Source organism: Ciconia boyciana, chromosome 14, assembly GCF_034638445.1.
Source record: "Ciconia boyciana chromosome 14, ASM3463844v1, whole genome shotgun sequence".
NCBI classification, from domain to species: domain Eukaryota; kingdom Metazoa; phylum Chordata; class Aves; order Ciconiiformes; family Ciconiidae; genus Ciconia; species Ciconia boyciana.
Window position 1 is genome coordinate 1,703,360 of NC_132947.1, and position 17,197 is coordinate 1,720,556.

The 17,197-nt window shown below is 40.0% G+C and overlaps 1 protein-coding gene across 5 annotated transcripts in view; it reads left to right on the forward strand.

Moving 5' to 3' along the window:
- The first annotated feature begins 187 nt into the window (after positions 1-187).
- The window catches only part of RTEL1 (regulator of telomere elongation helicase 1), a 53,863-nt gene continuing 36,853 nt past the window's right edge, over positions 188-17,197 (forward strand). For 4 of the 5 annotated variants that reach the window (XR_012045124.1, XM_072879081.1, XM_072879083.1 and 1 more), the window contains exons 1-15: positions 188-245; positions 650-767; positions 1,935-2,133; positions 2,500-2,593; positions 4,542-4,623; positions 5,224-5,284; positions 5,526-5,601; positions 6,347-6,431; positions 7,607-7,672; positions 9,533-9,686; positions 10,023-10,061; positions 10,872-10,950; positions 11,639-11,736; positions 13,043-13,098; positions 16,690-16,764. Coding sequence is in view for 4 of the 5 variants with exons in the window: in XM_072879081.1 (XP_072735182.1) it covers positions 666-767; positions 1,935-2,133; positions 2,500-2,593; positions 4,542-4,623; positions 5,224-5,284; positions 5,526-5,601; positions 6,347-6,431; positions 7,607-7,672; positions 9,533-9,686; positions 10,023-10,061; positions 10,872-10,950; positions 11,639-11,736; positions 13,043-13,098; positions 16,690-16,764 (1,266 nt within the window). In the remaining variant the exon portion in view is untranslated. Of the gene's footprint in view, positions 246-649; positions 768-1,934; positions 2,134-2,499; positions 2,594-4,541; positions 4,624-5,223; positions 5,285-5,525; positions 5,602-6,346; positions 6,432-7,606; positions 7,673-9,532; positions 9,687-10,022; positions 10,062-10,871; positions 10,951-11,638; positions 11,737-13,042; positions 13,099-16,689; positions 16,765-17,197 lie in introns of those variants that run through there. The other variant, XM_072879084.1, reaches the window with a different exon arrangement.

The window sequence follows — 17,197 nt, forward strand, 5'->3', positions numbered from 1 at the left end:
CAGCCCCGCTCCCCAGGGAGGGGCTGGGGCTGAGGCTGAGGCTGGCCCCGGCCCCGCCGCCACGGCCCCGGCCCCGCCGCCACGGTCAGGCCCACCGGCCTCCCGCGGCCGCCTCCCCGCCCCGTTCCCTAGGCAACGCCGCAGCTCTCGCGAGAGCGCCCGGCGGAAGTTACGCACACGCGTGAGGTGGGCAGGCAGGGGATCACGTGATAGAGGCGCGGGGATTCCGAACGGCGGAGCGGGAGGTGAGAGGTGGCTTCCGCTGTGCCGCCCGCGTTCCCATGGCAACGGCCGCCGCGCCGGGCCGGGCCGGGCGTCCCGGGAAGGCGGGCCGGAGCGGGCGGGGGGGCCCGGGAAGGCGGGCCGGACCGCACCAGAGCGGGCGGGAGGTCCTGGGCCACGGGCCGGGCCGGCTCCTCCGCATCGCCGCGACCGGGCCCCGAGTGCCCGTGAACCTCCCGCCCGGACTGCGGTGCGGGCCCGCTGGTAACGTCCCGTCCCGAAATATGAGGCGTAAACCCGGGCCTTTGGGCATTTCGTCGTGTAAATGAACCTGCCCCGATTCCGGTTCGTCGCTGTACGGGACACCGGCGGTACAGTCCCCCCGGCGTGGCGGCAGGGTGAACCCCGGGCCTGCGCTTCGTTGTAGGTACTCGGCGGGAAACATGCCCAGGATAACGCTGCACGGCGTCACGGTGGATTTCCCCTTCCAACCCTACGAGTGCCAGGAAGCCTACATGGCCAAGGTGCTGGAGTGCCTGCAGAAGGTGAGGCGCCCGCTTTCACAGGCTTCGGTTCCTTTCTAACGGTTAAAAATGACGTCAGAATTCAAGTTTGCTTTTTGTCGTCTGTATCCCACCTTTTCCAAATCTTCTCCGACCTTCTTTTACTTGTATTTTTATTTTACTATGTAGTTATTAAAAACCCAGAGGTGTGCAAGTGGCGGCTGGTAAAGATGTAGCTCTGGGATGTTTCTGCCTCGCTTGGGAAAAAGACGGAGAGCTGAGCAAGCCGTCCATGCGTTCATGCAGCCTGTCCTTAGATATCTGGGCTTTGGGTTTGTATTGTTAGTCCTTGGGCTATTAGCGTAATTCGCCATTTTATCTACGATAGGATAATCTTACCGAATGAATGTCAAAGAAGAAAAGGGTTTTTACAATAGTTATCTTTGTTCTGGAGTTGGGTAACAGATCTCCGTGGTCCCTGTTCTGCTGAGAGATCAAACAAGCTTATTGTGGAATTATTATTTGGCTTTCCATGGGGCTCAGCATTCCTCCGTGTCATGGTTTCATGGGCTTGGTTTCTGCTTGGTACCTCCTCGTTTTAAAGTAAAAGTGTTGTAAGCCTATTATATATAGAAATTCTTTCAGTACAATTGAACGTGAATTGTTATGGCAGCGCAAGCTCAGCTGCTAGTTTTTCTGCAACTTGTAGGGTTTTTATGCACTTTAAAATTGTAACATCCAGCAGGACTAGGTGTTTAAAAGTGCTTGGAAAATTTTCTGCCTAAACTGTGATGTGGGATATAGTCTTAATTCTGAAGGAAACTGCCAGTCTGTAAGCTAAGAGTCACTTTCTGGTTTTGTTTTTGGTTTTTTTTTTTCCAATAACTTCTAATATTTTTGTGTATTTTATGCTGAAATGTGATGCATTCTAGTTGCTCTAAGAGTGGAGAATTCTGCTGCTAAATAAAGGATGATGTCTGGCTCTTGGTTTTAGATTGAGCCTCACTGAGCGGATTAGAGGGTCCTACAGGTCGTGCATTTGTAACAACCTTATGTTGGGGGTGCGTGTGTTTCTGTCGCGTGGTAGAGTTTACCAGGTAGCGATTGCTTTTTTTACTGAGGAAATGCAGTACTGCATAAAGACCTGTTCTAGCTGAATCTCCAAATTGCTCATCTTTCCCCTTTTTATTTTCTTTGTCTTCAATAAAGAAGGTAAATGGCATTTTGGAGAGCCCTACAGGCACAGGGAAGACCCTCTGCCTGCTGTGTTCCACTCTGGCTTGGCGGGAACACTTTAAAGATACTATCTCAGCCCGCAAAATTGCGCAGCGTATGAATGGAGTGGAGCTCTTTCCCGAGAGACCCATGTCATCCTGGGGCAGCGCTGCCACAGATGCTGATATCCCAAGTAAGTGCTGCGATTTTTATGCTCAGTAGGGGCGATGCAGGCATGTTAATGAACACTTGCTTTTATCTATCTTTTGCAGTATGTAGTTATAAAAGTCATGGAGCTGTTGTTTAGCGGCTGAAGTGCAGTTTCACACCTTTTTATAGATTTTAAAGGCGTTTTACATATTTTTATATTTTCTTAGAACGTTAGAAACTCATTTAGCTCATTTTGTGTGTGTGAGTAGTGAGATGACAAAATTTCTTGCTGTCTCTACAAGGGAAACTGTTGCCATAGTACCAGCTGGGAAGGGAGGCTAATAATATCTCTAGTTCTTCTTTCCATGCTAATAATGTTTTTCTGCTTTCTTTCTCCTCTGTTTGGCAGCTTATTACACTGACATTCCCAAAATAATTTATGCCTCCAGAACTCACTCACAACTTACACAGGTCATTAATGAATTAAAGAACACAGTCTACAGGTAAATATGATTTAGGATAATGTTCCTATTCAAAGCAAAAGTGGAGAAATCCATCTGGTTTAGTTATTGATTGAATTTATGTGGATGAATGTATAAAAAACTGATAGCCACTGAAATGTAGTTTTCTTAATGTGCATGTCTAGAACCTGGATTTCTTTGTTGGGTTTGGGTTTTTTTCATACTTCACAGCTTATCTCTTTCGATCACAGAATTTCCTGAATTTGGTCTGGTTTTGGTTCTTTACTTCACATGTTTACTTCTAAAATTCCTTTCTTTTTCTTCCTTTTTTTTTTTTCCTGGGGCATTTCTTTAAGGCAGTGGGAAGCCATTACAAAGTTGAATTCCTTAGGCTGATGTAAATCTATGAAGAACTTTGTGGTTTTGCTGTACCAATGTCTGTCACAGTTTTCAGCTGTTGACATGCCAGCATGTTGACTGAGCTCTTTGGACAGGCAGTAGTCACTTGTTTATATCTTTCTTGTAAAGATACAGCCTTGTAATAAGCAAAAAAAAGTATTGCAAATGTTTGCAGTGCATTAGTTCTTGTCATAACCTTACTCTAAAAATCACAGCTGGCTTGGAATAGCTTGTAATAGATGACAGGCCCCAGCTTATTCGGCTGAACTGTCATAACAGAACCCAGATTTTTATAGTGGATGATGTAAGCTGCTGCTCGTTACCTCCTGCTGTAAACTGCTGCTTCTTACCACCCACAGCTTCCAGGAGAAATGCAGTACCATAAAGTCAAATAACGTGTATATAGCTGTTAAAAACAGATTAACTTACTTATTGTTTCTGATTCTGACCCTTATTTTGGACTCATCTATTTCTCCTGAACCTTTCGCTTTTGATATCATAGAATCATTAAGGTTGGAAAAGACCTCTAAGATCATCAAGTCCAACTGTCAACCCAACACCTCCATGCCTACTAAACCATGTCCCGCAGTGCCATGTCTACACATTTTTTGAACTCCTCCAGGGACGGTGACTCCACCACCTCTCTGGGCAGCCTGTTCCAGTGCTTGACCACCCTTTCAGTAAAGAAATTCTTCCTAATATCCAATCTAAACCTCTGCTGATGCAACCTGAGGCCATTTCCTCTCGTCCTATCACTTGTTACCCGGGAGAAGAGACCGACCCCACCTCTCTACACCCTCCTATCAGGCAGTTGTAGGGAGCGATAAGGTCTCCCCTCAGCCTCCTTCTCTCCAGGCTGAACAACCCCAGGTCCCTCAGCCGCTCCCCATCAGCCTTGTGCTCCAGACCCTTCCCCAGCTCCGTTGCCCTTCTCTGGACACGCTCCAGCCCCTCAATGTCTCTCTTGTGGTGAGGGGCCCAACACTGAACACAGCATTTGAGGTGCGGCCTCACCAGTGCCGAGTACAGGGGAACGATTGTTGCCCTAGTCCTGCTGGCCATGCTATTGCTGATACAAGCCAGGATGCTGTTGGCCTTCTTGGCCACCTGGGCACACTGCCGGCTAATATTGAGCTGGCTGTCGACCAGCCCACCCGGGTCCTTCTCTGCCGGGCAGCTTTCCAGCCACTGTTCCCCAAGCCTGTAGCGTTGCATGGGGTTGCTGTGGCCCAAGTGCAGGACCTGGCACTGAGCCTTGTTGAACCCCATACAATTGACCTCGGCCCATGGATCCAGCCTGTCCAGGTCCCCCTGCAGAGCCTTCCTACCCTCGAGCAGATCAACACTGCTGCCCAACTTGGTGTCATCTGCAAACTTACTGAGGGCGCACTCAATCCCCTTGTCCAGATCACTGGTAAAGATAGTAAACAGGAGTGGCCCCAATACTGAGCCCTGGGGACACCGCTTGTGACCAGCCGCCAATTGGATTTAACTCCAGTTATATATATTATACCCAACCTAGCCATGTACGACTGTGATCTTCTTTCTTGCCTTATTTTTAACACCAGTTTTTTGTATTCTGTTTGAACAGGCCGAAGATATGTGTGTTGGGTTCCAGAGAGCAGCTTTGCATCAATCCAGAAGTGAAGCGGCAGGAGAGCAACCACATGCAGGTGAGAGCAGAGCCTTGAAAGCATGCACAGTGAGAACGTAGAGGGTTTTTGTTTTGATGTATGGTGTGTAATTCTTAACTCTGACATTGTGTAGCTACTGGAGGCTGTAGGGAAAGATAGGGGTTCTAAATGTGTTTTGAGGACCTTTTAGTTTCTAGTTTTGTGAGTGCAAAATTTAATTCTGAGTCTCTGGTAGCATTTTCCACCCAGAGAAGGATGTAATTGTGTAGAACATGAGAGTTAATAGTTTGCAGTTTACTTTCTGATCTGCCACGTAAGTGTCTTTTGAAATCATTGTTGCTCTTGAAATAGTGCTTCAGTGATTGATTTACCTGTTATTTTTACAGGTAATATCCAAGATTACTGTTTTGAAAAGTATTAGTGACAAAATATAACAAAACTTCCTCTCTGTGCTGCATAAAAGAGAGCCTAACTTTTAAGGTGGACAGAGGGACACATGATTTTAAAACTGAAGAACTGTGATTAGCATTTATTAATTCGTTGGTGTTACAGAAAACTAATAGCTCTTCACCCCTTAACGCACTTTTCAGTGCTTGACAGGCTGTGCTACTCTTGGCTAAAATATGCTGTATTTCACAGATCTACATGTGCCGAATGAAAGTGATGGCTCGTGCTTGTCATTTCTATAACAATGTGGAAGGTGAGTTTGGCTGTGGAAGTAAAACCCTATTTTTTGGAGAGGGAGAGATTTGCTAGGCAGGTAGAGAAGTTTGGAAGAGTTGGCAGAATCCGTCTGTGCATGCGTGTGCGTGTTTTGCTCTGCGTTAATGTCTTTCAAGAATGAAATGTTAGCAAGTGGATGAGCGTGATGATCAGGATAACAACAAATCTTTGTGTGATACCTTTACCTAAGCTTGTGGTTGTAATGTAATTTTTCACAGAAAAGAGTACAGAGAAAGAACTGATTGAATCAATCATGGATATCGAAGACTTGGTTAAAAATGGAAACAAGCACAGGTAAATGATCCCCTCTGACCTTCCTTTCCCTTACTTGTGAAAATAGTGAAAACTATTTCTTTCCTCATTTTTATGAGCAAATGTTCATGTTTATGAGCAAAATACGTTGTTATGAACTTGACATACACTAAAGTCGCAGAACAATGATGACAGCAAAGTGGAGTGGCTAAATATTTTGCAGACACAGCTTCAAACAAAATCATGTGTGCACTAAAGCCTGAACTTCTGTGAAAACTGTGACTGCAGTTTTCATCATACAGCAATTTATTTCAACCCTTACTTGTGTAAAGACTGAATTGGGTCAGTCAGGCTCACCAATATTTTATTTCTCGCTTGAGCAGAGGCTGCCAATATCATACGACATGACAAATGATATTGCAGTTTTGTTTCAGATCTAAGAGGATGAGGTGAGCGATTTGTTGAGATAAGATAGTCTAGCGCAGCATTTACTTCTAGCTTAAAGGAGTGAAATGATAATGCAGTAATGAATGCCACTCTTTCTCCTTTAATTTCTTTTTTCTTCGTTTTGTTGAGCTGCATGGCTAGGTATTATTTTCTATGCTTCTTTTTACTTGTGTTGTGTGAATAGAGCTAACTGTCTGCCCTAAAATTAAGCATGCCAGTTTCAACTCCTTAAGAAGTTGATTAGAACCCCTTGGGATTATGAAACATAGTACATGAATGCACTCTTAATATTTCTGCAAGTATTACTTTATAGTTTGTACTACTTTTTTTTTTTAAACAGAGCTTGTCCTTATTACCTCTCTCGAAGCCTGAAGCAGCAAGCAGATATTATTTTTATGCCTTACAACTATTTACTAGACTCAAAGGTAACATATATCTTTGCTTTTAAATGCAATTATTGTTCTGTTTATCTTATATCGGCTTTTAGTGGATAAGCTGTGAAGAACTGATGCATAGCAAGTGAATGCATTATGTTTGGTTCAAAACTAACCAAACCCCAGTTCAAAATCCTTTTGTGGTTTTTCTCTGTAAAGTTCTTCTTTCCCACAGTTAAGAAATTTTTTCTTTTTTTTCTTTTTTTGTTTGAGGTCTTGCTATTTTTATAGAATTAGCTTTGCAGAATGTGATGCCCTCGCTGTGTGGTGATATTCACCTCCTGAATACAAATCTTCAGTCACATCCTATGCAGTATTTTTGCAAGCATTCTGAGACAGTTTTGTTTCTGCAGCCAGCTACATGCTTTCTAGAGTAAGGAAACTTGTTCAGTAGAGATTGGGCATCTCTCTTGGAAATAGTTGCTGGCTTTGTTTAAAAAAAAAAAAAACAAAAAACAAACAAACAAAAAAAACCAACACAAAAAAAACCTGTTGCAATATTTCATGGATAGAAAATGAAACCTTTGAAAACTCTGAGGAAACAAATCTGCTGACATCTTTATGCAACTTGGAGTAATTAATGAATTATAGTAAAAGCCAGATTACATTCCACTGCTACACAAGGCAAAAAGACCAAATGTTTAATAATGAAAAACTAAAATAAAATTTAAAAAAATCTCTTACCAGCTTAAGCAAAGAAGCACTGTGAAATGAAGTTGTGTGACCTGGTACTGTCGGGGGTGTTTTCAGAGCATCCACTTCTTGCAAAGACGACACAAGCATAAATTTGTAAAAACAAGGCAAATCCCCCTGCTTCGCACCCCGCTCCTCCCAGAGCCCTGTCGGCAAAAGTAGTGACTGAAATTAATTCTGATAAACTTGTGTATCCCAGTATGGTACAACTGTTTTTTTTCTTTATTACAATGTAAGTTGTAACCTCCATAAACTTTTATATGATGCATTTTATCACCTTCATTTCCAGAGAAAACAATTCTGTGGTTTATATATTAGGTAGCCACAGCAATTACTTGCTGTTTTCTCAAAAAAAAAAAAAAAAAAGGAAGTATCCAAAATACATGAAAACCCAGATCTGTCTCATGAGCCAATTTCTCTGTATTTCTCTGTGACCTTTTTGTCAGTTCCCTCATTTTCTTCTTCGTCTTTAGAGCCGGAGAGCGCACAACTTGGACCTGAAGGGGACTGTAGTAATACTTGATGAAGCTCACAATGTGGTAAGTTGTTTCTGGTCTGTTGCCGATTTTCAAACCTCATCCAAAGAGAAGAACAGACCAGTGCTCTGTTACAAACAGTCTGTAAAATCTGTACTCAGCTCTTTCAGTTCTTAATGTTCATTATCATGAATATTTCTTGTTTCTGTGACAGTTAAAGCATTGTAGGTTAATTAACGGTCCTTTGACACTACTGTGATTTTCTACAAGGTGATAGTTTCTTCCTGAAGGGTGGATCTCCAAATTTATGAGGGCACCCATTTTCTTGTTTGGAGAGTTCTCTTCCAGGGTGTAAGAAATCATGAAAGATCCATTCTTGAAGCTCAGCTGCATCAGCTGTCCCAAGTGCTGTAGGTGGCAAATGTGACTCTTGTAATATTTCCAAGTCTTTGCTCAGAGAGAGAAAAAAAAAAAAAAGTGCTGCATTATGGGAGCTTCCTCTTAGTTGGCTCGAAACTGCAACCCTTTGTCTAAATAATGAAATGCAAAGGAACATTTGAAATATGTCCCTTTTTTTCTGCCACATGAACAACCTCCCAACCTCCCAGTGAGACTTCTGCTAAACAGCTGCAAAACTTATCTTCTGATTGCGTGTTCTTCTTTCAGTAAACAGGCCAGTGGAGGGTGTGCTGTGTTTGACTAGAGACAGTTGCAGAGTTGCATCCACTACGTGCTCCTTTCATCAGAACATCTTTTTTTCTGTTGAAAAATGAGTGGAAATCCACTCATAGTTGTCGGGATTTTGAAGGTTTTTTTCCCCTTTGTAGTGTCTTAAAAATATTAATTGATGCCTGCATGCAGAAATTAACCAGAACAGCTATCGTAGAACTACTCATTTTACAATAGTTCTCCCACGGTACTGTCTGTTCCAGGATGATACATGGAAACTTAGTAATTACTCTGAAATGAAAGTGCCTCCTTTCTGATTAGATTGTTTACGCATGTGTCTAGTTCAGCATTTTTTTCTTTGTAACTTATTTCTTCATAGCTATGGCAGTCAAATTTTTGTGTAGGTTAGTCCTTAAAATTTCTCTTCATTCTTCAGGGAAGATGATTGATTCTTTTTGTGAATGAAAAATTTGTAAGGAAATATGTGACTTATTTTTCAAGGTCATAGAGAGTTTTGTCAAACTTATCAGTTTGGTGAGTGTTCAAACCATTACTTTTTTTTTATAGAAAATTAGTATGTTTCCTTCCTTCTCTATAATAATATTTGTTCTCGCATACATTTTGGCCCAAATTTTACATATGAATAATATGCATTTTATTGCTTTTTTTTTTTTTTGCCATGGCCCCCCTCCCCTTTTTTCTCCATGCCCCCATCTCTGAATGCAAGATCACGAGGGGCAAGTGCCATGTCTTCATATGAGCGAATACAGGGAGACGAGTATTTCCTGAGAGTGTGAGAGGGATCAGGAAGTAGCTCTTTCGAAGGAAGAACTGATTCTCTAACTAAAAAAATTTGCTACTTGGACAATTTGTCATCAGACAGCAAGCTATTTGGCAACTGCGTGGGAGAAACAAAAGGATGTCAAGAAAAATCTATTAGCAGCAACACTAAGAATACAGAGGAGGTGACACCTATTAAAAACAAATGGGATCTTAATGATGACAGTGATTTACTATTAGATGGGAGTGGTAGAATGTTGATAATGTGGAAGAGGCAAAATCTGTTCTGTATTTCAGAGAAAAGGATGCCTAGTCATAGTCAAAGTCTTCAGGTTTTTATAAAATGTCCTCTGGCCTGAGGTGGAGATCAGAAATGAAATCAAGCCTGGTCGTCTGGACTTTATCAGCTATGAAATTGCCTGGGCAAATAGCATTGTGCAGTCCAAATAATGCTTCCATTCCTTTGTATTTTAGGAGAAGTTGTGTGAGGAGTCGTCATCTTTTGACTTGACGCCCTACGATTTGGCTTCGGCGATGGATGCGGTCAATGTCGTACTGGAAGAACAAGCCAAAGTAGTTCAACAGAATGAAATAAATGCTGAATTCAATATGGAGATGGCAAATTCAGGTGTGTTGAGAACCACAAACCAGCTTCACTGGGATTATAGGGTGCCATTAACAAGAACAGGAAAACAACTTTTCTTAACAGTTTCTGGAAAATTGACTCTCATTAATAGATAAATTATCGTTAGTTAGTAATCACTGCCAGGCAAACATGAAAAGATTTGGCCAAATCACTGTGACAGGAGGGGTCATGAAAGAGAACAGTGAGTGGAATACAGAAGATGTCTTTCCATATACACAGTTGTAGCCTTCATATCCATAATTTCTGAAGAGGCATAAAGAAACTAGGAATGAAACAGACATGAAATATCCTCTTTGAAATCTTTCTTTTCTTCAACAGGACTGAACATGGAACTTGAAGATATAGCCAAGATAAAGAGTAAGGCTATTTTTTTTGTGTGTTGAAAATTGTTGTTGAAACAGTTTCAAAAGGTCACCAACTATAAATCAGGTTCATGTAGCATTTCTGTAGACACTGCACATAACTGAGAAATTCATGGAAATTTGTCTCTCTTCTGATAATTTTGTGGAACATTTAGTTACAGTTTTTTCCGAAGAAGATTAGAGATTTGGCAGAGGAATGCGTTGCTTCCTTCTTTGCTAGAAGTTCCCTTGTTTTCTTATCTTGTCAGTGTGCTGGAAATGTATTAGTTGCATCATTCTGCTGTAAGAACATGAAGCTACATAAAATTAATAGCAAGAACTTGAGATGTCTTATGTTTACAAAGCATTTCCAAGAACAACTTTCCCCATCTGTAGAGAAGAGTTTAACATTTAGCTGACAACTGTATTTTCTAAGAGCATCACAGGCTTCATCTAAGAATTGAGGGCATAGAAGTTCTTAAAGTTGAATATGAATATTTAGAGGTAATATCTAGGAAATTGTTTTTGATCATTTTGACTTGTTTATAGAATCAAGAAAACAGCTAGGTTGCTGTCTTTGGTAACAGCCTTTGTAATAAAGTACAGAAAAGTACAGTACTGTATAATAATAAACACTAATATTTATTAGTATTAGTATTTATACTACTTTATTATTAGTTTTATTTAGTATTTATTATTATACAGTATTATTATAAATATTAAAGTACTGTAATAAAGTACAGTACCTTGAAAAAGAGGCTTAGATGTGTCCCAGAAGTGAGTTTCTGCAAACCCTAACGTTTTCTCTTTCTTGGTTCTCTTAAAGAAATTCTCCTTCAGCTAGAAAGTGCTATTGATGCTGTGGAGCTGCCACTGAATGGCAGTGGAGTCACCAAAGAGGGAAGGTAAATGTCTTCTCATTAAATATGTTTACACGTTAAAAGTACAGCAGATTCTAGACCCAGGTGAAACTGGGTCAGCTGTTAGGATTGGCACTACTATTCTAGTTTCTGGGAATAGTATTTATTCAAGGCTTTGGGTTTCCTTAAATCCCCTTTCTGTAGTAATCATTATTTCTGGTGGAACTCCCTGTTAAAGTGTTTCAAGAGTGGAAAATCCTACGCCGCGTGTATGCCTATCAGGTATTCTGAACTGGAAGAAGCTCCTTGCTGTGCTTCTTTCAATTTCACATCATGATTTCAACAGAGGTACTAGTGCTGCAGTGGTTTGGTTTGAGGTACCTCAGAGCTCTGTAAGTCTATTGCTAAACTAATGCATATTGTACGTTGTCAAAAAATCATGGAAATTGCATGCAAATCTGTTTCTAAATTAACATGTATTGTACGGTGTAGAGAAATCATGGAAAATGTGAAGGATGTGGTCAGTATGCTTTCTGTCATGTCAATATTGTCTGCTGTCTTTATAACCAAATATTCATTTTTATTCCTGTAAATTTTTCTTTCTCATGGAGACAAGAACATGTTTGGCTACTAGATGGTGAAATTGTTGTTGTCATAAAAGGGTAACAGTGATTGTGTCTCTGTGATTATTTACAGTATTTACCTGTTTGTGCTTTTTCTTTGTAAATTGCAGCTACATCTTTGATCTGTTTGCAGAGGCGCAAATAACATTCCAGACCAAATCCTCCCTCTTGGAGTCGCTAGAGCAGATTTTACAGTTTCTTTCAGGCCGTAAGTATAAATTTGTTAGTTGTTTCACTCAGACTTTTCTGTGTAATGTAAGTAATTGGAAGTTTGCATCGTCTGGGGAGAGGAGGAGAAAGGCTTCTTTGTTTAGATTTAGATTATAAAGCTTTTAAAACCTAAAATCTGACCCTGAAGACCAGTGTCTTTTTATTAAGGCTTTCTGCGACGTCCTCTGCTGGGAAACATGTTTTATGTCTGTTCATGCAACAGAACTAGTTTTAAGAACCGCTTTGTGTCAAAACCTGAGTGTGTACCAACCTGTGTGTGTACACACATGTGCATACGTAGAGGCTTTTTGCACACAACGCTATTTTTCTCCAAAACCAGAAGGATTGTGGGGTGGAGCTTGTTAACATTTTGCTGATGGCGCTTGTCGTGTCTTGAGTTCTTCCCTGGTCATAGTTGTGAAACAGGAATGTTGGGAATCACATAATGTGGGGTTGTTTTTTGGTTTTTTTTCTTGATTTAGCAAGCTTCTGTTCTACTGTCTATCAGCATCTGGTTCTTAACTTGCCCTTCTGCAAAGAAAAATCTCCAACTTCTACATGTGCTAAGAAAATGATTTAGTTAGTTCTTCCTAGCAGACTCTTCAGTAAAAGCATTGAAGAGAGCAAGCCCACTCCATGGAGACCAGAATATAGCCTGTCAGTTCTGCAAGTGCATCCTTTGAGAACACATCTGTCCTTCCTTCCCCCCCCCCATCCCCCCAGCATCTTTCTCCTTTTAGGCTGTCTGCACTCTGGCTTAACAGGTGCATCTGTTTATCAGTTCCATGGTCAAATTCCCATCATCAGTGTATTTCATAGGTTCTTTTAACTGCTCCTCTGTAGTCGCTGTTTTAAGCGTACTAGAAGCTTGGAGGTGATTGTAAAGGGCTATTTATAGCTATAGCAAAGGTTACTTTTGTCTCTCTGCATAACGCGGTAGTCAGTTTTCTATTCTTTTTTTTCATGAGACTAATATTAGTTGTGTGAGCTTTTGAAAAAGTAATCAATCAGTTTAAGCATGCGTATCTTTGTTTTAATTATCTCCTTTCCAATTTTTAATGTAGAGGAGCCTTAAGAAGTTTACATAATTGTCTCAGATGACAGCTTCCCAATGCTTCAGAGACGTGGAACTTCCTTTGGAATGCCAGTTTTATGTTTCTCTTTGCATCTTGAATAGTGATGAAAAACTTAAAATAATTTGTTTCAGATAATATTTTCAAGTTGTATTCAGAGTGTTGTGCCGTTCAGATAAGATATGGATGTATATTTGTGTTGTAAAAGTAATCCTGTGTTATTCTCTTTAGGTACTGGAATATTTGTCAATACATCTGGATTGCATAAGCTCTCGGATATTATCCAGGTAAATCATTAACGCTGCTTCTATATACATCTGAAGGAAAGAAGAGTTGGTTTAAAAAATGTGGAAAGACATTGGATCTATTTTATTCCTGATTGTACATACACTTGTGCAGTGATGGAAGTCTATGGGTTTTTGAGGAGAAATCTGCTGCCTAATGGGATGGTCTGCTTTGATTTTTACCTGGGTTGTTCTTTTACAGTTTTGGTGTCCCTTTCTGGAGATTCTCAATTTAAATTTGTCTGGGTTTAGCCTCCACCAGGTGGAGCTCGGTTATTGAGCTGTTTACTTCCTAGCAGCAATGTTTGGGAATATGAGACCTTCTCATGAAATAAAAGTACAGGCTAAGGAAAAAAAGCAAGCAAAGGATAACTTAACTGTATTTTTTTTTGTAATTTAATTATTAAATTGAGGGATCTTTAAAATAAAAATCTTTTTAGTGCCACAGGAACGGAATGTGGCACTTGTGGGTATCCCTATGGTGCTGTCAGTCCTCTCCCTGTTGTGCACTTGCAAAACATTGATTATGAAAAACCTGGGCCCTGTAACACTAGAAGGTACAGTGGGCGTGGGCCAGTGGCCTGAAATTCACTTTCTAGCTTCCCTCTGAAGTTGACCAAAGTGCTAGTATTCTTGAGTGGTACTCAAAAAGAGGGTAATGTTTGCACAGCTTGAAGTTCAAACAAAATGTCATCTTAGCATGTTGGAAAATCTGCTGATGCCTGGGGTTAAGTTCACTGTATTCCCAGAATTTGGTGATTTCAGAGCATCATCTTGGCCCGAGTTACTGGGCATCAGGTTGAATTAGACCTTTTCCTGACAATGAAATAAGACCTTTACTCCCCAAATACTTGCAGGGTTTTTTGGATCAAAAAGATCTTTCTTTCCCCCCATCTTTAGTAGGTGGGTGATGATAATGACGACATTTTAATGTGTGTTAATCATTGCTTTTATGTCTTGGTTTAATTTTTTTTTTTTAATTAAAAATTATATCTAATTATATAATTCAGCCACTGACACAAGAAATTCCATGATGTTAAAGTCTGTCGTGGCTAGCAATGTTCGGTCTCTTTGTAGTTCTCTGGTTTTGTCCTACTCACTGGTAGCCTGCCTAATAGATTAGCTGCCAGACTTTTTCATAAATCCTTGAAGTCATAGATCTTTCTTCTGGAAAACATGCTGCTTACAAGTATAAGCTATTTTTCTAGGAAGCACAGGAGTGTCAAAAAAGGCGATAAAGTAATGGAAACACAGGCAGGAGGAGAGTAAAATCTATGTAAGAGCAAAAATGAGGAAGAACACAGCAGTTTATTTAATCTGAAAAGTGAGTTACTTCTGTGTCCAGCTCTGCATTTGGCAGTAGCAAATGAACTCATTTTTCCTTCCTCAGTATTCTTGGTTATTTCTAGAACACTTCTTAGAAGATTTGTAATTAAATTCTTTTCTGTCTGGGTGCAGTACTGACTATGTACTTAAGTTTTCCCTTTTTGCTGAAGGATTTATAACATTCCCACTTACATTTCCCTTTACTTGAGATTATTACTGTTTATAGGTTTTAGTGTCCTTTTTTAAGTAAACCAGGAGGGATTAAATAATCTAGATTTGAATTTAGCTGTGTTCTTTAAAAGTCCTGTCCTGAGTCTTGGGTCTTATTTATTTGTTTTGAATGAGACGGCTCAGGTCTGTTTTCTCATATGTACCAAAATCTGCTGACAACATTCAGGTTGCCTTCCGCTGATTGCTAGAAACTCTTACAAAGAGGAAGTGTGAATTGTTCAGTATCGTTGCTTTTCACCTAAGAATTTACTTGCTATCTTAGCTTAATTGTGAATCTTCTTCTTCTAGAATTGGAATTTAATAGAGAAGGATAATCTTTATAATTTAAAATTTTCCTAAAAAACATTATTAGATACTTGTAGGAGAACAGTCAGCTCTACAAGTTAACACAGTAATTCCTATAGGTGATTCATTTTTCTTACTTAATAAGACTTTCTGTGCTTACTTTGTCTAGTAGTAGTGTATGAAGTCATGCTGCATCTGTTGTGCTGGTGGAGAGGAGCATACACGTCCAAAAGGACACCACAGAATAGCACCCCGAGTAAAACTAAAAATGAAGCAATGTCTTCAAACTCTGCAGACCTGCATGATAAAGACAACCTATTAGCTGTATTTTGAACGGTCCTGGTGGGTTTGCAGTACTGAACTCATCGAATGCATGGATGTTTGTGAGGGTGTATTCGCAGTGGCATACATAGTATTTCATTTTTATAGCAGTGGTTCAACAAAACCGATGTGTATGTTCTGATACGGTAGTAGCAGTTTGTGTATGCTGATACCAGCATGATTTGTACTGGAAGGTGAGTGTCGCTGTTCTTCTGTGGGGAAGGTGAGGTACGCTTAATTTAAATTAGTTTCCCAGGGTTTCAAAGCTGAGAGATGAGAAGATTCAGAAGTAGAAGCCAGGTCTCCTGATCCCAGTGACTGGAGCCCACAGATCAGTGTGTGCTACAGATGAAAGGTGATTTGAATTGGAAGAGCAGTCTTTCGCTGAAAGCCAAGATCCCTTTGCTGCTGCTGCTACTGAGGACATGCACGTGGAGAGTTATTGCAAATTATCTGCCACGTGATAGTTTGTTATCTTGAGATATTTTTAAGTAGGATTAGGTCACAGGGTCTTTGTTGGTTAAATGCTGTGCTTTCTTGTTACAGAGCCTTGTCTTCAAGACTTAATTTATAGCCAGCTTGGTTTTTTTATTAACAAATTTTTTTTCTTCCTTTTAGAAAAATACTTACTAAAATCTTTTTTGTACATCCTATCTTTGGCTATTTTTCAGAAGTTAATATTTCCAGGAATTGGTTTTGTTTTTTTTTTTTTGACTGGTGGAGAACATCTTGTTGCAACTAGCTGATATTCTTATGAGCTTGGATAATTCCTTTTAAATGTCTGAAGAAATTTTGTTTAGAAAAATTAGCCGAAGTTATAAATGTTTGAGAACTACAGCTGTTTTCAGCGAAGTTGCACTGGCATGCCATATGTTTGCAAAAGCATCACCCTTAGTCATAAGACATCACATACAGGAAAGGGGAAGAAGCATAACACTGTGCAGAAGCTTTTAATGTAATTTATGGACAACTAGGTATGATTATAACTTGATTTTTTTTTTTTTTTCCTAAGCAGAGTATTATTAGTATCATGGCTGAAACTTTAAACTAAGGGAATTCAAAAAGTTCTTTTACACTCAGTTGTGACTCTGTGATCTCGTGAACATGTAGTGTGTTTTATGTTTGTCTGCAGCCAGAAATCGGGAACAGTGTGAATAATAATACTGTCATTTGTACAGTTTGAATATATTTAGAGACTGGCTTCCATTTTTTTGGAACAATGACAAAGCCATCTGGCTAGCAGGAATTGCCTGTAAAAAAATGTATTTAATCAAGATTCTCTGTCTTTATTTAATAACAGGAGCAAGGAGATATATTTAAGGTTATTACAGCAATAACTTTTGTGGAGATACTTCTCGGCACAAAGATGCATTAGGGATTTCGCTGCAAACAGTTGTTAAATCTTTCCGTTTGTTTATATCTGTTTTCCAGACAGTATTCAACATCGATCCTCCAGAAGGCACAACAGGTTTCATGCCACATCGGTCGATATCTAAATATTATAAGGTATGGGATGCTTTGTGTTCTACGTTTTTCCTCGCTGGCATTTAATGTCTGTGCTTAGTGTATCCAGGACTTGGAAGAATGTGGATAGTATAGCAAATGATGATGTTAATTACAGGGAGGATATGTGAGTTCTTCCAGGAAAAAAAAAAAAACCCAAACTCCCAAAAACCACCGAAGGAGCTGCGGTTAGTTTAGGTTCCAAGGAAAAATAGGAGCTACACAGTAATTTTTAAAGAAACTCTAAAATGAAATTAGGCAAGTGCAGCAAATGTGAATTATTGAAAACTTTGATACTGCATATTATGCAAGAATTAATGTGTTCTTCCAATAATCTGTTCTCTTGACTTTATCTTAGCCTATTACCAAGCAAGTACAGTAGAGCCACACTGAACCTCCCCCCCCGAAGTCCTTATAATTTATTTAGAGTTTGGGA